The sequence below is a fragment of the Amphiprion ocellaris genome, chromosome 2 (assembly GCF_022539595.1).
Source record: "Amphiprion ocellaris isolate individual 3 ecotype Okinawa chromosome 2, ASM2253959v1, whole genome shotgun sequence".
NCBI lineage: Eukaryota > Metazoa > Chordata > Actinopteri > Pomacentridae > Amphiprion > Amphiprion ocellaris.
In genome coordinates, this window is record NC_072767.1 from 2,350,448 (window position 1) to 2,373,456 (window position 23,009).

At 39.0% G+C, this 23,009-nt stretch overlaps 3 protein-coding genes across 4 annotated transcripts in view; all 3 read right to left on the minus strand.

The window, feature by feature from the left end:
- cpamd8 (C3 and PZP like alpha-2-macroglobulin domain containing 8) overlaps positions 1 to 7,065 on the minus strand; it is a 45,823-nt gene extending 38,758 nt beyond the window's left edge. The window contains exons 1-8 of one of the 2 annotated variants that reach the window (XM_023277580.3): positions 6,401 to 7,065; positions 4,509 to 4,660; positions 3,341 to 3,363; positions 2,670 to 2,835; positions 2,322 to 2,374; positions 1,476 to 1,493; positions 439 to 493; positions 85 to 198 (exon numbers count right to left, since the gene is read on the minus strand). In XM_023277580.3, coding sequence (XP_023133348.2) covers positions 85 to 198; positions 439 to 493; positions 1,476 to 1,493; positions 2,322 to 2,374; positions 2,670 to 2,835; positions 3,341 to 3,363; positions 4,509 to 4,660; positions 6,401 to 6,486 — 667 coding nt within the window. In that variant the 5' untranslated portion in view covers positions 6,487 to 7,065. Of the gene's footprint in view, positions 1 to 84; positions 199 to 438; positions 494 to 1,343; positions 1,494 to 2,321; positions 2,375 to 2,669; positions 2,836 to 3,340; positions 3,364 to 4,508; positions 4,661 to 6,400 lie in introns of those variants that run through there. The other variant, XM_055018044.1, reaches the window with a different exon arrangement.
- Positions 7,066 to 7,258: 193 nt separating this feature from the next.
- Positions 7,259 to 14,272, minus strand: sac3d1 (SAC3 domain containing 1). The gene is made up of 4 exons (XM_023277756.3): positions 14,198 to 14,272; positions 10,838 to 11,258; positions 9,677 to 9,959; positions 7,259 to 9,353 (listed from the first exon to the last, which is right to left on the minus strand). The coding sequence occupies exons 1-4, from the start codon at positions 14,224 to 14,226 to the stop codon at positions 8,887 to 8,889; spliced, it is 1,200 nt and encodes a 399-aa protein (XP_023133524.2). The 5' UTR covers positions 14,227 to 14,272; the 3' UTR covers positions 7,259 to 8,886.
- Positions 14,273 to 15,789: 1,517 nt separating this feature from the next.
- On the minus strand, positions 15,790 to 20,741 carry haus8 (HAUS augmin like complex subunit 8). Its single transcript, XM_023277843.3, has 10 exons — positions 20,609 to 20,741; positions 19,614 to 19,684; positions 19,214 to 19,278; positions 18,874 to 19,000; positions 18,104 to 18,214; positions 17,910 to 18,013; positions 17,538 to 17,696; positions 16,954 to 17,095; positions 16,312 to 16,453; positions 15,790 to 16,133 (listed from the first exon to the last, which is right to left on the minus strand). Exons 1-10 carry the CDS (start codon positions 20,671 to 20,673, stop codon positions 16,007 to 16,009), a joined length of 1,113 nt encoding a protein of 370 aa, XP_023133611.1. The 5' UTR covers positions 20,674 to 20,741; the 3' UTR covers positions 15,790 to 16,006.
- Positions 20,742 to 23,009: the final 2,268 nt, after the last annotated feature.

Here is a 23,009-nt window from a genome sequence, read left to right on the forward strand (position 1 = left end):
AAAAAAAACAAAAGCTCTCTTGATAAACAATGCTAATAACTGCTGCACAAAGAGCTCTATCTCTCTATCTGTATAGGTCCGTACCATATTTCTGCACTTCAAACGACTTGTTATAGGTGTGGCCCTGCACCACCATGAAGATAAACCACTCTCCAAACACAGGCTGGTCAGACAGAGGGAAACTCATGTTCACAACCCCTACAAGAGAGAAAAATTTAGTTAACACGTTCAACGCCAGTGTGTTCTACACCATGTAAGCGTAATATGTCACCATATATGCTCCTAATGAGGACTGAAATATAGTGAATTGTGCCACTAAACGGAAGAAAATGTAAGAAATCTTTTTTATTTAACTCACTTAGAGAAAAATTGCAATTAAATGTAAATGCTTAAGCTACAACATTATGCTGTAAATGCACTGCAGAAGATGTGGCTTACCACAGCAGACAGATTTAAGCCCTTTCCACTGGACCATTCTGGATCCTCTTGGATCCTGAAGGATCAGATTTGGATATTACATCGGAAACATGAAAAACTACTACATCATGTGTTTTTTTTTACATGCTGTTATTACACAGTGGAAATGCAGCTTTTTAACTTAAACTGCTGAATTAATTATTCTGTTTAGTTTGTGAACTGAACTTGACCCAGAGACTGCTGTTAAAATACCTTCTCAACTTTTCCTTATGTTACATACAGAACAAGCAAAAAGTAAAAAAATAAAGCATCTGTGTGCTTGTTACAGGCTGTCAGGTAGGATTCCCTTAGATTCTTAAGAAGAAGAAGCTTGTTATTTCTCTCTATCTCCTCATTATTTATGATGCTGTGACTTTTTTTCTCATTTTCTACTGTTTTTACAAAATCGTTCTTTTATCATATTGATTGCATTTCACTGTATTTGACAAATAAAAACTCTTGAATCTTGAATCTGCAGGGGTTTCAAGATGTGACAATATCTGGGAAAGTGCAAAAGAGGGATAACAAGATGTATGAGAGAAAAAGAAGAAGGGAAGAGGAACAAGAAGAAGAAAAGAAGAAGAAGGAAGGGAGGAGAAGACAAGAAGAAGAAGAAGAGGAGGAGGGAGAAGAAGAATAAAAGAAAAAGTAGAAGAAAGGGAGAGAAGAAAAGAAGAAGAAAAGGCGAATAAGAGAGGGGAAGAAGAGAAGAACAAGGGCAGGAGTAGGGGAAGTAAGGAAGAGAGGAGATGAAAAGAAGAACAAGAAAAGAATAAGAAGAAAGGAAGATGGAAGTAAAGAAGAAGAAAGGAATAGGAGAAGCAAAGAAGAAGAAAAAAGAGAAGAAGAAGAGAAGAGGTTTCCTTTCATGTTGTTTATCCTCGTACTGTTCCAAAGAGCACCCTGTTATCTAGGTGAGCTGCCCTGACTTCTGCTCTGTAATCTCCAACCAGGCTGGGAACTAAAATTGCCACTGTCCCTCCCGGACGTGGCTCTGCCAGCGCTGGGTGGTCCCTCACCAGAACATACGCCTCCATCTGCAAGAAGTAACACAAGTACACGACCAATTAGATAAAAACTAGACAGAGGATTCTCATGTCAACACTTCACCCGACTCATTCCTCATCCAACAATCATCCATCTGTGAAAGTGAGCGCTGCCCTTTACCTGCAGCTCCTTTATAGCTGCAAACATCAATAAAGCGTCTGTCTGCACAGTTGCACAGTTATATTCAGAGCCATTGCTCACATTCCAGGAGAAATGACTCTCGCTTGGCTTCTGTGAATAGGTGACTGTACATTTCTCTGCACTCTGAATGGACCAGGTGGAACAGTGTTCATAATGAGTGTCATGTCAATGTATTGGAATATATGTGAATGAATCAACTGAATAATGTAAATCGAGGCGTGGACATTCAGAATTTGTATTTTCTGTAATGCAAGCTGTAGATTAAATTACAGGTTTCAATGTAAATCCTGTTCATTTTGTACTAAAGATTATTACTCAATTCTTTGTTGTTATTGTCTGATGTGCACCCATTGGAGATGCAACATAGAACTTTATATGTACTTTTTACACTACTTTAGGTTAATACATTTTTGTATACGTTCACCAGTGCAATATCCAGATGTGCAACATCAGTTAAACCATTATTTTAATACTTTTAATACATGAATGAGCCATTCTTACAAAAATAATCTGTCACCGTTTCTAACAGTTCAATTATTTTTCTACTATATTTTCTATTTTATATTTGCACATATTTGACTGTACTATTAAAATAAGTTGTCTGATTGCTGCTTAATTTTAATACAGGAATTCTATCCTATTCTATTGGCTTTATAATGGCATAAATATAGAATTACCTTGTCATTCACTGGCCTCATGTCGGAGGTGACTGTGTAAACATTGATGAGCACTAAAAACAAAAAAAGAAACACAATATTGTAAAGAACACACAGCAAGATTACTTCTTTTATCATGAAAATCTTCATGCATTTATGCATCTAGTATTTCTGAAAATTTTGCAGCAAGTATGAGCTACTTTGATGGGTTAAAATACTAAACTGTACTGTCACAAATGCAACATTTATTTCTCTATTAGTTATCCAGCTAAATATCCTCTATCTACTGACTGATCCCCACTAACGCTAACAACGTGCCTCATTTCTGTGTGATTAACTGATCAACTACCAGGCGCACTATGAGGGAACCTTTATGTTTGGGTTTGTAGATGGGCTTGTCGGTCTGGATGAAGACGGCTGAGCCTTTGCTCTCCACTGTGACGGTGGTGTAGTTGTGGAAGATGTAACCTCCCTCCGTGAGGTGTCGGTTCCCCCAGACCTTCAGGTGGGCTTGACCTCGGAGCCCAGAGGGAACCTGGTGGCATAAAAACACACAAACACCAAGTCAAAAAGAAGGAAATTAGGGCTGAAATGTTTACTTAAGGCTTGTATGGTGACACAATTTGAAGTTATTTCCAATGATTTAGTACTTTTAACAAACTACGGGTTATAGAATAACAGAGAGCAACATTAAAAGACCCGAGGAGGATGCCAGGCTGCAACACATGACAGTATTTCACGAGAATGAGGGTGGAGGTTACAGGGAGGGGAGACGGAGAATCGAGTCGTGCATTGCTAGATTGATCTATTCCAGTCTTCGGGGGCGGCGGACCGTACATGCACGTCAACAGCTGTTGCATATTACATCAGGGCTGTTACCTTATTCCCAATGAATGAGCGGAGACAGATGTTGCATTACAAATAACGTTAGTGTTGATTTGCATGTTGCCTGAGGAATGTGCACACAACGGACAGCGGCGCTCTCACTACTGTGCAGCTGTCACCGCCGCCGAGAGAACGAACGCACAAGTTTCACTCACCTTCAGTTTGATGGTGCCTTTGTCTGGAACAGAGAAGAGGAGAGACTTAAAGTGATTCACATACAATCTGTATAATACACCAATATGCAATAAATGACCCAAGAACCCCCTTCTATACCATTATTATACTGTATTTAGATGTTTAATACTCTTTTATTGTAAAAAAAAAAAAAAAAAGCATAATTTTGCATCTTATTTCCTCTACCTGCATGATTTGCATGTTATTTTGCACCTTATTTTCCTTATTTAACCCTCCTGTTATCCTCATTTATGGGCACCAAAAAATGTTGTTTCCTTGTCTGGAAAAAAATCCCAAAATTCTGCAAAAAATTCCCGAAAATTTCTGAAAATTTGCAAAACCTTCAGGAAGAAAATTCCAATAATTCCTTAAAAGTTTCCCTTAAAAGTTTTATGTAAAAAAAAAAACAACAAAAACCCAAATTTAGCAAGAAAATTCTTGTAAATATTTTCAAAAAATGAGTAAAAATCTTCCAAAAAATCCTAAAACTATCTAAAGTGATTCCATATATATCAGTAAAACTTCTAATATTTTCTTTAAGAACATTCACAAAACAGATTTTTTTTGTGAATGTTCTTAAGAAACATTTTTAACATTTCTTTTTTCCACCAAAAAATGTTCAAAGATTTCCCAAAACTGTTGAAAATGTGGACATCAGAAGTTTCACTATGAAAATAATTTTTTTCCCCACATTTTCAGACTTTAAAACGTGTCAATTTGACCCACAGGACGACACGAGGGTTAACATGTAAGCTGTTGAATACCTTCAATTTCCCCACAGGGATGAATAAAGCATCTGTCTAACTAAATATAAAAGCTACTATGGTTGAGTTTGCTCGGAAATCCAGCTGCAACCTGTCTGTATGCCACATCAGGCAGAGCTAGCACCATCTATTACTGTTGCTGTCAAACAAATCACACACTGTATACACTCAGTGACTGGTGGGACGGGCTCAGCTGATGCTTCCTATCAAAGATCATGCGTAGAGGTGCGTTTTTCAATCTTTGTGTGTCTGTACCTGTGTGAGCTCAGCGTACTTTGAATAAATCGCACAAATGTTGGGATATCTAGCAGCTCAACTTGTCAGTGCAAGTCTTCTTCTCTCCCACTGTGTCAGCGTAACCTTAGCTGAGGAAGTTGTTTCTCACCGAGCACCGAGCCGTGGCTGTGGGCGACCGTCTGTCCCTTCACCGACAGCTGCACCTGCACGCGAGTTTCTGCTTTTGGGTTGAAGATGGTGACGCTGACGCTCTCCTCGACGCCGGCACGGAACACGGAGGGAGCAGCGACCAGGTAGCCTCTGAGAGGAGAAAGTAAAAGTAGAGGGACAGATCAGAGGAGGAAGGAGATGCAGGAGACAGAAGAGAGGTCAGAGGTCAAAGAGACACCATTCAGGAGGAATATATTCCTGATCTTAGGGGAACGGGGTGATGCAAAATCATAAAATAAGTTTCTTTCTGTCCGACCAGCATACAAACAGGGACATTCCACATGGATTTGTGCAGCGAGATCAGGTTTAATTGCAGCGGTTACCAGGGACACGGTAGGTACCTGTCAGCCAATGGGCTTTCTGCTCGACTGTTTTTCTTTGGGTGGTCTGGCACCTCTGACAGAAGCTTGGCGTCTGTTTTTGAAAAAATAACGACTGAGATTCCACACAGTCACTCTGACATTTAATTGAAGGAAGAAGCCTGTCACTGAGGTCACACAGTAAAGGTCATTCTTTGATGCTAATAAACAGGGTCTGAAGGGGGGGGGGAAGAAAAAAAAGAAGCCCAATTTGAAGTTTTATTTGGAAGAAAGACTATCTGGATGTCTGGCGGAGATGGGCGGCATCTCTCAGGTACCAAAGGTAGAATAATAGATGCTGTTGTTAGAGTGATTCTGCAGTAATAAATCTGTAGAGTAGGTGAGTTGGGGGTGTGTGGAGCAGGGATGCGCTGTGTTTGGGAACTTGTAGCATTTGTGTTGATTTAAGGAACCTAAATCCATCTCTAAATCACTTGTGCCACCCACATGTTGCAGGAGTTCTTGAATCCAACTTCTTGATTGCACTCAGTCCAGCTTTTTGCTTTTTTTTTGCATCCAACGGGCCAACTCGCCTCCTAAAAAATCCAACCGAAGATCACGCAAATTAGGGGTGAGCAAAGCCCTGAGCACAGAGCCCAACTGCATGCACGAGAGAGGGATCAGGTGGTTGGCATTACGGCACTACAGCATTACAGCCGGAGGCAACAGCAGTTTCCAGAGAGAGAAAGTCATGAGAAAATCCCCTCCTCCCTGGAAAATAAGGCTTCAGGAGGAGGAAGATAATACGAGGAAATTGACTCTGTGTGTTTGATCTACAGTGAGTTTAACCAGCTCCTGGATGAGTCCGGATCAGGTGGTGTACAGAGTCACACGGCTCCATGTACTCAAGATCTTATTGTGGTTTTTTTTTTCTTTTTGCCAACTTTTGGTCCTCTGAGAGCTGAGAAGGATTTGTGTTCTCCTTTGTAGGTGAACAGCAGTCGGTCACATGGTTTTATGTTCTCAGACCCAAACTTCTCCTTCAGCAGACTTGTTGAACACAAAAATATAAGTTCTAGTTTACAAATCAAGCCGAAATGTGATTGTAAATTTCCAGCTGCACTCTTTACCTTTCCCTGGAAGAAATGCTCAGAATGTTTTGCTATTAACTCTTAGAATTAAACCCCTGAAGCAGCTGACTGATGGCATCAATGTACCTGGAATTTGTCTATTTATATGAACAGGTCAGGGGTTATTGCAACAAAATCAGCAGAGCAGGGTTTTCTCAGCTTGTGTGACACAGCTGTGAATGAAAATATAAATTCCAAGGGTTGGAAATAGTACAGAATTGCCCGTATATTCACACAGAACACCTTGTTTTTGCAGGAATTATTACTCAAAAAATGCATTAAAACCTTAAAAGTGCTATAAACTGAATAGTGATATTTTTTGAAAGTTTTGAGAGTTTTTATTCACACTGCTGTGCAAACATTTGACCCAAAGTCACCACATGCAAACTCAGGCTACTTACTGTCTTTCTTGTGCACAACTTCTGCTCACGTTACAGAAGAACAAAGTCCAGGAAAGACTTAAAGCTGTCAAAGACAACCGCAACATTTTGGCTCCAGTAAACCGAGATATTCTTCTGGATATCTGCTCTCTCTCCTCTCCTCTTCTTCTGAATGAGATCCTCTACACACTCTGATGTACAAACTTAAATGAAACGTCTCTGCAGCTCCTCTCGGGTCAATCTATCTATCCATTGTTTGTTGTTGCACAGATTCGTCCGGAACCAGAAAAAAAAACATCAACTTGTTGTAATCATCCCCCAAACATACACTTCTCCGCTAAAAATCCTTTTCTTTTTCTTTTAGAGCCCAGAGTGCACGAACAGTCCTCTCCCATGTGCCTTCTTCACCCGCCCCGGTTCCGTTCTCTCATATTTCAGCATTACAAATCCAAGTGTCCTCCCACTTCAGCGCCGCACAAATGTCACCGTAAAGAAAAAAATGATTAAAAGTAATCCGTGCAGGTCTCGTTATTCCGGTGGTTCAGGAGGATCTCCGTGTTTGTGCGTCCTGCTCCTGCAGCAGAGTCAAGGGGTTGCGCTTCATCCACTTTAATACCTCCTCTCTGCTGCAAGAGCATGACTGTAAATTACCTGCAGGCTTCCAGCTCAACCCACAAAAAGCGCCACCTGCAACTAACTCCACTTATCTGACACTGCATCGTAACGAAACTACACTTAAAGGAACTTCAAAAACACAATGCATATAATTCTACTTTCTCCACTTATTTTTCGCCTTCTGCAGTGATGCCCTGTGCAGATCTCTGCTGCCCTCCAGTGGCCAATGCGCTTTAATGCATCATCTCAAGTAAAAGTCAGCTCTCTGAGGTAACAAACATTTATTGAAATGTTTCCAAAATACTGCATTTCTGTAGAATAAATCAACACAAAACATTACATGGTATCAACAGAATATTTAAACGGCTCAATATAACCAATAAACGGCAGCGATATAAAAGTAATTCACATCTTAAAGTCATTACAGTAAGTTGACATTTGCTCAGGTAACTAGCAGACCATCGGCTTGACAACAGCCTGGATATGTTTCTTAAAAATCAAATACATTTTGTTGATAAAAACATACATGTGTTATGCACCAGAGAAATAATTTGTACCCATGAGGCTCAGACAACAAGAGAAACTTGGCTTTACGGATATGTGTTAAATGAGTAGAAATCTGATGCTTGCAAGTGTCCGAGAATAAGGTTTGAATTCCCTGTAAATTTCAGTGAACTCTCTGTGGAGCAAACTGTTTCCCTACGAATACCAAATAATCCCTCACGTTACTTGTAGTCTTGCTGCATGTCATTTTCATTCTGCTGTAGGGGAAATAAAGTGCTGGGCTTGTTTGTATTTCTTGTTTGTGGTGCTAAGTCCATGGCTGGATTTTGATGTTCCCTAAAAATAGTGACGGAAAAAAAGTTTTGGTGTAACATTTGCATGCGGGAATTAGGGAACTGTGATCAAAATTTCTAATTCATCTAAAAAAACCAAACAAACTAGCAAATCCTCAGCAAAACTTTAAATGTTCAGTGCGGTAAGTTGCTAATCTGGAGTCTGTTGTTGAGGTTTCCCATAATAAAAACGATTTTCAAGTTTAATCAATAGACAGCAGAAGGGGAGGAGAAAGCAGTGTGAAAGGCACTCACACTGTCAGCCTGCATCTGCTGAGTCGGACCAAGTGAGTAGAAACACGATGCCCACAAGTGTCCTTCAACCTGATGTCAGCTCCCTGCATATTTTACTGTCAGTTCTACGTGGAGCTAACAGACAATTTTCCGATTAATGCCAAAAAAAAAAAGCATCATATTACTTGAAGCCTCCCTACAACTCACTACTCTACAAAAAAAAAAAAGAAAATACTTAACAATACTTTAAATTTTCAGTGTGGAAGATTACTCACTTGGAGATCGTTGTTGAAGTGAGACGGATTTTAAAAATGTTACCATTTAGACTGTAGATAAGGGAGGAGAAAGCCACCTGAAATTCACAGCCAATGGCAGGATTCTACCTACAATCTGTGTCAGACTAAGTACAAATATGATATCAAGAAGTGTCTTTGAAAAAACATTTCAATTCCCTCCATATTATACTGAGAGTTCTATGTGGAAAAACCAGACAATTTCTCTATTAATACCAAAAAAAACAGGGTATTATTTGTAGCCCTGCTGCACCTCATTATCCTTAAAGCCTCCATAAAATTTTCAGTGTGGTAGGCTGCTTGCTTGGAGGCTGTTGCTGTAGTGAGACTGTTTATGAAAATGTTAACATGTAGATTGTAGATCCGGATGGAGAAAGCCACCTGAAATGGTAGGATTGTACCTGCAGCTTGCATCCAGCAAGTCAGACTAAGTAGAAATATGATACCAATAAGCGTCCTTCCCTGCAAATGCCACTGTGGAGGGGAAAGGAGAAACAGACTATTTCCCTGTTTTTACTCTTTTTCTGTCTCAAGCGCAGCCGTGAATGATGCTCTGAACAATCAGGTCTTTCTGTTTTTCAGACACTATGCTGTGATACAGTTTACAGTGCAGTTTTCCTTGTTCTGGCTCAGAGAAAGCAGCTTTGGAGAAAACCACTTGCTTGTCCTGGTTGACCTCGACTCCGTACGTCTGACAGAGTTGAGCTGTAAGCAACGTGTCCAAAGACAAGAGCTGAGAAAGTCTTTCCAGAGGGAAGCAACAGTTGCGGCTGCTGAATCCGTGGCTGTATATCAGCAGCAGATCTCTGTGACACGCCGCCAGGTGACGGTGAAGCGCACAGGTCTGCAGGAAGTTCAGCCTGCCAGCCAACCGGAGCAGACGGACGGGGTTTCGCTCCAGAAACGCCTGGTTGATGGAAAGAGCGAGCGTGATGGCTGGAGCGCTGCGGAGTCGCTCTGGGAGTTCCAAGATGTGCTGCGTGGCACGAACTGAACCTGGGGAGTCGAGGAAAAACAGCAAGGATGAACAAATTATTTTATAACCGCTTTGCTGGTGAACAGCCTTTCAAATATCTTTCAAAAGCAACATTTTTTAATCTGCAGAGATGAGTAAAAAGTACAGAAAAATGACAGAATGTGGGCAACGGAGTATGATATTGACAAAATCATTCTATATTTAAAGTTTTATTGTTCTCATTGTCTTATTCAGGTAGGATTTCTGCATCATTAGTCGGTGTCTATGACACACTTCTGAGTATATGACACTTCCAGTGCATAGAAATACACCAGAGCAGCAAGTATTAAACAAGAAAACCAACCCAAGTTGTACAGCAAAGCGAGAGCCTGGAACTCTTCCTGGTTGGGGTGTGGTTCTGATCCAGTTGCGTAGCAGCCTAACAGCCAACTCAGGTATTCCTGCAGGTGAGTGTCGTTGATGCGAGGGTCGTAGAGCCGCAGCGGTTCGCCACAAAGACGGTAGGAAGCGTAGATGAGGAAACGCACCGTGCGCTCTAAAATGGCCACACAGTCCGACCCAGACACCCTCTGGATGATCATGTCCTGTTTCACGCTGCGCAGCCGATCAAAGACGAAGCTGTACACCTGGAAGGCAAGAATACATGCATTTATGCAGCCTGAAATGCTCTTGCCGGGCTTCTAACTAATCAGTCATGTTAGAATCAGTTTTACAAGCCAATAAAATTACATTCCACTCAGTTTTTCTACCAGATGTTTAATTTCAACAGATTCTACAGCCATTAGATGATGATTTTGTTAATCTCAGTTGCAATACAGATAAAGCTGACATGGTAGCATAACGCATACTTGAGTACTCGAGTTTTAACAAGAGAGATCACAAGAAATCCAGTCTCAAAAATCGGTGCTATGTACAAAAGGTGTTCTGACATTGAAAAATTGCACTATAGGTTCAAAAAAACTATTATTAAAAGATGGCTATCTGGTCCTGTTATGTCTTCTTTGTAATACAAAGAATGGTTTTCTACATGTACATGTTGTTTTCATGTGCAGTATGCTTTTATCACATGGAACACGACAATTTAATCTGCATTATTTCTCTCTCAAGTGTAATATTTCAGTTTAATTTACAGTATTTTATTATCATGTTTGATATTACTTTACTATCTCAGAATCATAGCCAGCATTATTTTTTCTACTCTAATCATATTTTAGCTCACTCATTTGTAGTTTCAGTACTGTATTATTCGTACATCCTATTGCTTTTATTTTATTTTAAACCAAGCACTGCTTTTTTTAGAATTTTCTTCAAGATTGCTTACGTTTTATCTTATCTTATACGAAGTTGGGCCAAGTACATTATTGAGTTCTATAGTACAACATAAACATTACTTGTATTTCAGCTGCATTAGTTTCATCTCTACGTGAAGAATTCTCAAAATATATGATCTACAGTTTTTCCTGACTAAAACATAAAGGAGCAGAGGTGTGTAAATACTACTGACCTCAGTCCACGGATGCTGATGAGAGGAGGCAGTAATTTCATCTATAAGGTAACACACAGTTTTCAGCAGCACAGCAGGCGGTCGGAGCTCAGCGGGGTTTGTCGAGTCTTTCCCAGCTGCTGGTCTGGAGTATTCCTTGACGGCACGCAGAGGGTCTCCTCTCGGCCGGCGATCTCTGTCTGTGCCTGGTAACATCTCCAAACGGTGGAGGCGGTTCTGAGCCTCGCGGTTCCGAAGCTCGCGAGCCGGACACATGGTCTGGCAGGTCCCTCTGGGCGCTGCTTCCCTTCCATGTTGTCCGGGTCTCTGCGCCTCCCCGACCACCTCTCTCACCTGCGGTGTACCTTCATCTTGCCACTGATCTTTGTTAATCTGTCTCCACTGTCCTCCTGATGGTGCACCCCTCCTCTGTGAGTGAGAGCTGTTTGAGGAAAACAGTTCGGTTAATAGCTTATTATGTGACTTACAAGGAAACAGATCCACAACACAAAAGCAGGCCAAAAAAAAACAGCTCTTGCGCTGGCCTTCATCAACACATGACAATCTCTAGATGTTGTTATGCAAACATTGACGTGGAACGTTGGCAAACCAAACTCAAAAGCACATTTGACTTCTTTAGTTTATGATCTTGAAGCAGTAACTACTTTTGTTTCCTCTGCACCATTTGCATGGAATATGTTGCAAAAAGACTGGAAACTGAGTTAATCTCACTGAGCGCTTTTCAATCCAATCTGTGAGTTCTCAAGGCCTGCTCCACAACATGCACTTGTTTTTCCATAATTTGCTTGTAAATGTAATCTTCTTTATTTATTACTAGTATTTCAACCGTGTCTTAATTGTGCCAGTGTTGTCTATTTGCTGTTGCCCATATTGGCCAGGACTCTCTTGAGAAAGAGGTTCTTAGTCTCAATGAGATTTCTCCTGATTAAATAAAGGTTAATAAATAAATAAATAAAATTACAGACCTCCATGTCCAAACTATTGGAAAGGTGGTGATCTGATATCCACAGCTGAACAGCCTGCTCAATCAGCTGCAATCATTGATCCCAAACACTCCACAGCCAGTGATTCTCACATCATCCTTGCTGCAACTTGATTTGTGCAGCAGCTGCTAAATTCTGGGCCATGCCATTCTCTTAAACTGATAACCTCTGTGTTCTCAAGAGTTTGCCTGGTGTCCCTCAGTCTGTGCCACCAAATATAAAGGGTCTAGAATGATGCTGTATACCCTACTTATGTGGATAAATACAGGATGGTCTTCCACAGGGATCAGCATTTAATCTATTTTTGTTCTAAATATACATATATTGGCCCTCGCTTATGTCTGAAGCAAAGAAGAACAAAAGGCTGCTGATTTGTCCTGTCAGATAGTTTTCAGAATCAGCTGAACTGTTTGGTTTTCTGGGAAACTTCATGGAGCCTTGCAGTCAAAGTTTGGGGAATAGTTCCCAACTTTTTGAGCCACATATCAAAAATGTCTCAAAAATCTGCCTTCTTCAATTTTTGCAGTGGAGCAAGGTCGTGTTTTATCTAATCCACTTCAGCTGCAAAGGTCCTTGTACACACTTGCATTACATCCAGAAGTGATTCATGTCTTTTAATCTACTGTGCTCTGTCCCTGATAGAAACAAGGGGTCCTGAATGGCTCCAAAGAGTAGCAGATAAAGTCCCTACTACATTCAAAATATTAATCATATTTCTTCATCTTGATGTCTTTTCGCAACTACCAGTAAAATGAATTAGAGCAGAATTTTAAAAACATGTGCCGACACTTTTCACCTGTGGTGACTATTGTTTGGCCTATATGTGTGAATTTTTCTGTGTAGAGTGCCTATTCTTTGTGTCTGTAGTTTTTAATTCAGCTTTGAGCCTGGTTCTGTCTGAGGTTTCTACTTGGAAGGAGCAGTTTTCATCCCACAGTTGCCAAGTGTTTCCAGAAAGGGAATCCAAGCGACTAGTAAAAGTTTTTGGGTTTCTTTATAGAATTTTATACAGCCTTAACCTTACTATGTGAAGCCTCTTAGGATAACACAAGCTTTGAATTGGCACTACATACACTGAATTGAATTGTGCAACCTGTTAATTGATGTTGCAATATAAATAGTGCAGTTATCCAATGCTTATTATTTCAGCAACATATTTGTTGTCACATGAGTGCACTTATTTATGCTAATTTGCAGAGGTGGGTAGTAACGAGTTACATTTACTCCAGTACATTTACTTGAGTAACTTTTTGAAAAAAATGTACTTCTGAAAGTAGTTTTACTCTGCCATACTTTTTACTTTTACTTGAGTAGATTTGTGAAGAAGAAACACTACTCTTACTCCGTTACACTGGGCTACACTTGACTCGTTACTTTTTTATTTACCACTTTAGAGCTGCTTTATTTTGACGGAAGGGACCCCACGACCGAATATTCAGATATTCTGGACCAGCCCTATTTGTAATGTTACTTTTTCTATCTACTGAGCCTGTGCCATTTGGAGGGAAGTGAAATACAGTATATCTTGTCACTGGAAGTAGTTTGCACTGTTCAAGCATAAAAACGTTCCCTTACTTCAGGTATTTGTTTCAAAAGCTTTACGTTGTGAAAAACTGATATTTGGAAATTTGTGTTTCTTGTGCCTTAACTTGTCATTTTCTAAAGATGTTATTTTTGCTTTTTTTATGTTATTATTTAGACATACCAGAATTTGCACATTATTTTACATTTTTGTCTCTCTGATCACATCATTTCTAAAAAAAAAATAAATCGGACATTACAATCAAACAGTTATTCAGTACTTGAGTAGTCTTTTCACCAAATACTTTTTTACTCTTACTTGAGTAATTTTTTTTGGATGACTACTTTTTACTTCTACTTGAGTGATATTATTTTGAAATAACGTTACTCTTCTCCACCTCTGCCAATTTGTCATTTTACTCTTGCAATAAAAAAAATTATCGCGGAATCCCTGTTAAGATAAATTGAAATAGCTAATTGTGTGTCCTGCTGACTCACTTTATGTGGTTTTAGGCTCGCTGAATATTCAATTTAAGCTAACATAAATTCAACTATAGAAACAGCGGCATGTGTGCTGTCAGTATATTATAATTACATTATTAGCTGTAACTGGGGCTAATGCTTCCACTACAAATACTGAGGCAGCTACTATGCTAACGGATAACATTAGCTACAAACCAGTTAGCTAGCTAGCTAGCTAGCAACAACAGACAACGCACGAAAGTCACCGTTTTTACCAAACTACACGTAACTTTCACAGACCAAGCAGTTAACATACAAATAGTGTGCTGTCGCTGTCTGCCAGTTTTTACGAAATTCTGAGTTTAGATGAAATAAACACCACAGTTTTACTCACATGCGACGTCCAGCTCTCCTGCGGTTCATTGGTTCTTCAGAACAGGCAGGTCGTCGGTTTCAGCATCAGCCAATGAAAAGTCACGAAACTGTGTTTGTGGTCCAACGTCACATCCGGGGTTGGACGTTGAAGTTAAAGCAGTATTTTTCAGTGTTCCCAAATATTAGTTTGTGTCTCCCGTGCTGAATTGAATCGTCTATTTCAATATATTTTTTAATCGTATATGATTTTTTTGCCTAAATGTTGATTTTGTTCTCTATTACCCTTTATTTATTTAATTCTATATTTATTTTACCTATTTAGCATTACTACTAAAATCATTTTGAGCTCTATTTTCTTTTATCCCACTTGTTCATTCCCTTACTTGGATGTGGCATTTTATTATTTTATCTGGTGTTGTACAAATGCATTATGGCTTTTTTTAAAATCATGTTTGGACTGACCAGCTGTCCGTTGTTCAATGTTCTTCCTGAGTATCCATCTTTTCTTTTTGCCGTCCCTAAAGCACTTTGGAAACTGTTTTTAAAAGATGCTAAATAAATAAAGTTGTTATTATTAAATAAGCAACGTGATCATTATTGTTATTGTCATTTTAATTGTAATATTCAATGTGAACTGATATGCTGCCTCTCAGTCATATTATGTAATACATCGAACATAAATATAACTACTATAAGGTAAAATGGAATCTTGGTGTGGCACCCAACACCCACAACTGAATATTAGGAGTTCTATTATGATGTAGTTGAAAACTATGCCAATGTAAAATATGCATAATAGAATTTGTAGCATAATGAGTTTAAAAAAAAAAAAAAAAAAACATAGTGAAGAATTCTTACTAGCAGTTAACATTGTTGTTATCTGGGTAACCACTGTTCAAAATAACCCAAATAAACAGACACTTCAGCATATTTCAGAGAGGATAGTTACAACAATAAGGAAGACCTCATAGTTTATATATATTTTTAAAAAATACTAATTTATCAAACTTCAGACAATCCTGGTACAATAACATGTATTTCCATTGTTTCATAACATTGTATTATTTGGGTATTTTAATGACTGGAGAGTTTGCGTGCTATAATGCATCTCCAGGCACATTAATGGCCCTAATGCAGATATTCTGCTGTGAAATCGTAAAATCTCCAAATAAAAAATTAAATTGGGATGACTTATAAATATTTTGCCTTGAGTAACAGGATCAGACTTTTACAGTAAACAGTATGAAGCTGTGATAGACAATCGGACTGATTTAACTGTACATACAGCTCTCTCGGATCCTGCTGCTGTCTGATGATGCAGGTATTTAAAGTCAGAGTAAAGACCTTTACAAACAGCTGGAACAAACTAAACTGCAGCCGATGGACATCAACCATCTTTTGTGCACTGTAATGTTTATGAACTCACAGCTGACATTGGTCAAGTAACGGTGCTTTCATTTGCACTCGGACACCATAGTTGTATTCACTGAAACTTGAATTTTGGAGTTTTAGTGAAGGACCGCGACCTATCAGATGCGGTGTGCACAGTTAGACTTGAACATTTTGTCCTGTATATCGTTAGTTCTTCATTAAAACACAATCAATAGCTGCTCAAATTCATATATGTTGTTTTATTTATTGAAAATGTTAAATCCATAAGATAGCATCGGTCAATATTCAGCATTTTATAATCTCTCATAATGCAGAGACAGACAGAAGACAGAAAAACAAACACAAAAGCTACAAATGCATCCACATCAGACAAATTGAGGGGTGAAGGGGGTATTCAAAGTGCACTTATTGGATTTCCAATGCTGTATGGTGTTGTTCACTGTTTGGGGCAGTAGAGCTCGCTGGTTCTTGAACTGCCGAGCTGCTCTTCCTCTGTGGCCTGCTGGACGTAGATTGTATGACGGCACACCAGTGATGACAGCTCCAGTAGCTCTGAAAATGAACTGGGAAAATGGAAAACATAATAAACTCCGAGTACAAGAGCAACCTGGTCTTTAAAGGTTATGACAAAGCAACCATATCTTACTGTAGAAACCTCTGGGAAGGAATAAAAAAAGGGCTAAATAATGAAAAAGCTGATGCAGTGGTTGTATATACAGCACTTTCTACTGATGTGCCTACCCCGACAGCTGCTGACTGATGTCCTTTGATGTCATTTTCATCTCCTTCAGGCACTCTAGAGATGTGCTGTTGTCCTTATGATCTCCCTCTGTGCACTCCATCAGCAATTTCTCACTATCCTTCAGGCAAGACTCAGTTTTATCTGAAATGAGCAGATGCAAGTAGAGTTATCACAAGGATCAACACTTCATGCAAAATCCATAAAACATGCCGTTTAGTGTTTTTAAGAGCAGATACTAGCTATGTTACGTAGAATAATTCATTTTAATGAATCTGTCCAGAAGCATATTGTTTAAAATTTTTTGTTTTTTGTGAAGAATCTGAAAATCAGGTTCTTAATACAAACCAGCAAGGTCCCACAGCATACAGATATTAACTAAAGTCCAAATAATACTGATTATTTTCTATTAGAGACTACTGTGTTTGTTTTGTTTGTCCTTCAGGATCTGATTTGAAGAGGACAAGACTGTTTTGGGCAAAGGGGATATTTCCATGTGCCATTTAGAATTCAATAATGTACGAATCAGTATCATATCATAGATGACAATCTGAACAAAACATTTACATGCAGCCTGGATGCAGCAGTCAGTGTTGTTTTCTGCAACTTATTCTCATGGAACTTTTAAAAATAGTAATACCAACCTAGAAATTCCTTTCTGTCCCCATCAATGTAGAAATTCTTGACAGGCAGCTCATGTCTGGTGGTGTCAACAGATGTAGCGAAAGACTTGTAGTCGTTTGTGAACTGCTTGGCAGCATCGGCTACAGGAGTCAGTGCAGCAATCTGATAGAAAATGAGGATATTAGTAGGACGTCAAACGTACTCATTCTGTCGATTACACAAATGCACAGTATATACATTATTTTACCTTTCAAAATACTAAAAATATCCACCAGTTAGTAGTGATTTGTCAATACAGATGTGACCCAACAGACCTCAAAAGAATATGCAAAAGCAGCAATTCAACCCCAGTGTCTCAGTCATTGCATTATATTATTCTAACATGGACATTTTAAACATATATTAAATAATAACATGGCACATCTGCTCTGGGTTCAAGTTCTGCATGTTTGTTGCAGCATTAAAAAAAATAATAATTAAATAATCACATTATGTAATTGAAGTCATGGTCAAAAATGTGAAAATGGATAGTTTTTTGCCTGATTATGCAACACAGAACATGCTAATTAAAAAAAAATCTCAAGACAACAGAGAGTTTGTTCACCTGCAAATCCAGCACCTCAATGATCTTCCTCTTCTTCTCTGCGAGGAGGTATTGGCGCTTCTTCTCCTTGACCTCATTATACAGCATCTCCTCTTCCTCCATTGCTTGCAGGATCTTCACCTCGGCCTCAGCCTTGAGTTTTGCAGTATTGTGCTCCATCTCAAATAAAATATTGAAGAGATACAACCAGATCATTCAAGGAATTCAAATGTGCCAAAAATTTTAATTCCCCACAGAACAGAAAGAGGCAAGTCATGACAAATGACTCAGATGTTTTTATTTTAAAACTTCAGACACTGATTGAATGTAGCAGATGCACTGAAATCAGTTTCCAGGCATGTATCAGATACAACATCTGATAGACCAACTAACCTTAGCTGTGAGGTAGGCCAGCAGAAATGTCTGCATTTCAATGAGCCTCTTCTCATTCTCTGGATTTCTCTCACGCTCTGCTGTGTTTTCAATCATCGTTTTTTCTTAGACAGAAAGGTAGAAGAAAAAAATTTTACTGCACAATACCATTTGGAACCAACTCCCAGCATTTTAAGGGTTTTAATAAGTTTTACCTTTAATAGCTGAAATATCAAAATCAGGTCGAAAGCAGTGCCCATCTGAGAAAGTGGACTGCAGAATGCTTTTCCCAAGAAGTGATGGTTCAGTTTCACGTGACATCATTGCTATAAGGAAAGTAGCATAAATATACAGAACACTATTTAGAGTCTTCACTTACACAATGTCAAAGTGTGACGACCCTCCACTGAGACACCAGGTGTTCCTGTCTTGTCTTTTCAGAGCTGAGGGTTGTCAGCTGATTGAGCCACAACTGGAATCAAGTGGCTCAGCTGCATATAATCTCCCTCATTTCCATTGCAGGCCTCTCTCTCTGATAGGAGCTGCTTCCTCCAGGAGGACCAGCAGCATGGTTTGGGTTTCTCTTTGAGGTCTTTAATGCACCGTTTTGGTTGCTTTGTGTTAAAATAAATCCATTCTAGTTACCACACAGTTGTTGTCTCCCTGTTTTGTTGCAGCTTTTAAGCCAAGCTGTAACAATAGGCTTAATCAGAACTCAGGGGGAAATCAGGTGTTAAGATCTGTGCACTGCTGGATATCTCTGCAGGATATCAACAACTAACTCAACCCGAATCTGTCGACAGTAAGCGTCAACATCATAGTTTAAAAATAAAGACCTTCTATAAAGCAGTTAGCATAACTGTTGCTACAGTTAACTATAAATACCATACTAATTTACATTCACACTAACAAACTGACAAGTGAACTCATCCATCACAAAAGCAACTAGCATACATTGACTAACATCCCCATAGGAGTTACTTACATGCTGCAAGAGTTCGTGGGGCCACTGAGCGTCTCGGTGGAGTGCCCACCTTTGGTTTGACACTGCTGGGTTTTGGTGAAGCAGGTTTCAGTGGTGCAGCAAATGACTCATTGGTCAGTGAGTTGCTCTGTTAATTTTCACAGGGATGTAAAGAGACACAAGTGCCTGAGATCAGAGGTGTGACAGAAGCGGACAGAATGAAACCAAAATGCCAGGCCTTAACATACATGAGGGAGGAAGAAGTAAACAATACTTAATAAGTGAAAAATTTCAGGGAACACTGGCATCATCCATGTGTTAATTGAACAACAAGACAGAACAGAAAAAGACAAAGCATTACCTTTGAAAGAGATGTCTTCTCAGCTGCAGCCTGCATATACCGAGACTTAACAATAGTCCCACTCGCTAAAGATTGACAGACATTTTAAAATATTAATAAAAAGGGGGAAAAACAAAGAAATTGATTCGGCTTTGTTGTCCCTAAATCAACATATTTGTGCATACCTGAAACAAAGGAAATGCTATCATAAATAAATGCAAAGAAAACACTGAGGCCCTAGTTAAGTATAAGGCAAGTTTGATGGACTCTGATATACTTTACTGCTCTGGTACTTCTCACGAATGAATTATTAAATGGCTCATTAACACAAATCAAGCCGATTTTGGGTTGGTAAAGCCAAACCCTGTAAAGCTTTTAGAAGACGCAAATTCATGCATTGTGAACTTATGCAATTACTTACATTTAACAGTTTTCTTTCCATTTCCACTGTTGTTTGCTTTACTTGTACTTGCAGTGCCGGCACTTTTCGAGCTGAGAACAAAAGGAATAGTTGTCAAACCAATAGTGTAGAAATGGGAGGGAAAATTCTAAACACCAAAGGTAGTAAACAGCGAGCATGAGGAGTTAAATCAGAAGATATACTATGTTAGCTTAGCTATTGTCAAGCTGCTTTGTTGTTAAAAAAAAAAAAAAAAATCACAAGAACAACTACAATAACTGCTTTAATAGCCTACATAATATCCATATGTGAAGTGACTGTTAACTCTCCTGTTGTCTTCATTTACGGGCACCAAAAAAAAAATTGTTTCCTTGTCTGAAAAAAATCCATAAATTCAGAAAAAAAAATTCCCCAAATTTCGGAAAATTTGCAAAACCTTCAGGAAGAAAATTCCGATAATTCCTTAAAAATTTTCCTTAAAAGTTTGATTTTTAATAAATCCCCCAAATTTGGCACGGAAATTCTTGTAAATATTTTCAAAAAATCTGTAAAAAAAAATCATCCAAAAAATACTAAAAATATCTAAAGTGATTACATATATATTAGTAAAACTTCTATTTTTTCTTTAAGAACATTCACACAAAAAAAAATCAACCAAAAATTTTGGTTGATTTTTTTTGTGAATGTTCTTAAGAAACATTTTTAACAATTCTTTTATCGACCAAAAATATTCAAAGATTTCCCAAAAATGTTGAAAATGTGGACATCAGAAGTTTCACTGTGAAAATATTTTTTTTCTCCACATTTTTAAACTTTAAAACGGGTCAATCTGACCTGGAGGACAACACAAGGGTTAAATAAAGAGATATATACTGTGCTAACTCAAACGGCGGAGCCACAATGTTTTTTCTTCTTTACATCAACTTTCCCTAAATATTTAAGTTGCAAAAAAAACTGCTAATTGTTCGATGCTCGCTTAAAGGTTAAAACTAAACAAAATACAATCTAGAAATTACCTTTTGGCGTCGGTGGAGGAACTTTTAAAACCACTCGGTCCTACTGTTGTTCTTCTCGACGCCATGATAGCTTTGAGCTAACCGCCTGTACGTCGACTCTATATACCGTGCGAAACAAGGAGCGACACTATCGTTCCGCCCCGCCCGCCTTTCTTCTTTGTACCTTAACGGCAAAGTGCAAAGCAGCATTAAAGATAACATAACATAAAACATAATTCACCATCGAGTTTAAGTCTATTGTCCTGCAACTCCATTCATAAGAGCAACAATGATGTTTACGTACATATAACATTGTATTATTTGATGGTTCTTAGAAGGGAAATCCAAATTATTTGTTATATTTCAGTGAGATAATGGGACATAACATCTTCTGCAGTGATTTTACTGGGATGTGTGCTCATCCTCTGATTCACAGTTGGAGGTATTTGATTGTATCCTCCATAAACTGCATATTATCACATTTTCATGATTCATCATATTGCTATTAAAATAGGACTGTCTTTAGTTTATTGATGCATTGTTGTGATATTTATTTTGTACTGTGTATTTAAACTTCGGTTTTTCCTCGAAACATCTTATTTCGAGCCACTGCCAGAACAGTTTAATCACTGTCGCGGACAATCACGTGTTTACTGCCCCCCTGTGGACAAAGTACGTAACAACAATCACATGTCTTTTATTTTGAACTCCGACCCGGAAGTATTGGCTTTATGTATTTACCTTTATAAGCCTGTAGCTGTACTCTCCCGGTTAGCAGCTACTTTTCAGTTTGAACTTTTCCTCAGACTCCAACTAAAATGATCAGAGGAGGTGGAGAAGCTAACTATCGGTAATTACAGCTTCCTTCTAAACATCAGTCTCTCTGAGTCTTTCAGCTACTTGACAACTGTCAGCTAAAGTTACATGGAGTATTAACCTGATGTGGGCTGTTGTGTTGATCACAGCTCACTGTTGCACATAAACGCTGAATGTTCTGCCTTCAAGTCAAGCTCAATTGCAGTCATAGTTTCATGAAAAGTAAAATTATTATATTTTGTAGGCGGAACAGGAATTACAGATTAGCTGTAATTTTGGTCACTTTACATAGCAGTTACCGCCATTGGCCACTGGAGGGCAGCAAAACCACACAAAACGCCATAATATTTCATTTTATTGTATTTTTTTATTGTTATTAACTTTAAATCAAGCTAATTAAATAACAGATAATAAATAAATAAAACAAATAATGAAAGAAATCAATGTAATTGTGACTGTATTATGATGATTATTATTGTTGCTGTTGTTAGTAACAATTCTGATAATTAAAGCTGCAAGCAGCCTTGGTCGGGTCCTGGCATCCTTGCGGCTCGGCTATCCCACACATGTCCACCAGCTGGCGCTGCAACTAAGAGTGTATTGTGGGCCTATGGAAGTGATTAGGGTCAGACTCTGGTCACAAACGTAAAGTTTGCAGTTACACAGCATTTCCCGTTTCATGGCGAATTCATAGCGAATTGTCAAAATTCCAGGGGCCACCATTTCCACGCCCTCAGACTTTTGCATTGCATTTTGATAACTTTTGATCACCCATGCCTGCTGTACATCTTGGCCAAATTTGAGCTCACTCAGGGTAACCCTGTTTGAGTTTATAGCTTTTGAAAATGTGCAAAAATTGATCCAAAATTGTCCAAAATATGACACATAATTCAAAATGGCCGACTTCCTGTTGTGTTTTGGTAATGGGTGTCAATTACAGTTTTGTGCGTCTTGATGAGTTACATTTGTAAGCCAAATTTCATGGCTGTAGGTGACACGTACTGGCCGTAGTTCCTGTTTGAAATTTTTCAGGTGGTGCTATTGAGCCATTTTGGGTCACAGCTATTGAAATCCCTTAGAATATAACATTTTTCGCCAGCCCTGATATGTGTGCAAATTCTTACATGTTTGAGTGTTTTTAGGCCGCCAAAATTGCAACTCAAAAATCAGGAGAAAAAAGAAAAAGAAAGCCATGGGTTTAAATAGGGTCTTATGCACCTTTAGTGCTCAGACCCTAACTAAGGTGAACTGACAGCTACTTGTGCAGAAAGATGGTGAGAAACACATTAAACCGTAGCACCCAGCAGTAACTCACACCGTGTTAATGCACGTACCTGCATGTGTGCATCTTCATCCCATATCTGGGTGTCTGCTTGGCGAGTTACTTGCAGTTTAGTTGGTGGTTTGTGTGCGTTAGTCTTAAGGAACATAATGGATGCTGATCCCACCTGTTTAAGCTAGTCTACGACTACAGGGAGGACAATGGGAGGAGAGCGGGTGTGGTGCTGCATGGTAAACACTGGTCAGCTACTTCTGTCCTCAGCCACTTCTACAACACAGACAGATAAACAGCTGGGGGTAGAGAGCAGCAGAGAACACTGGGGGC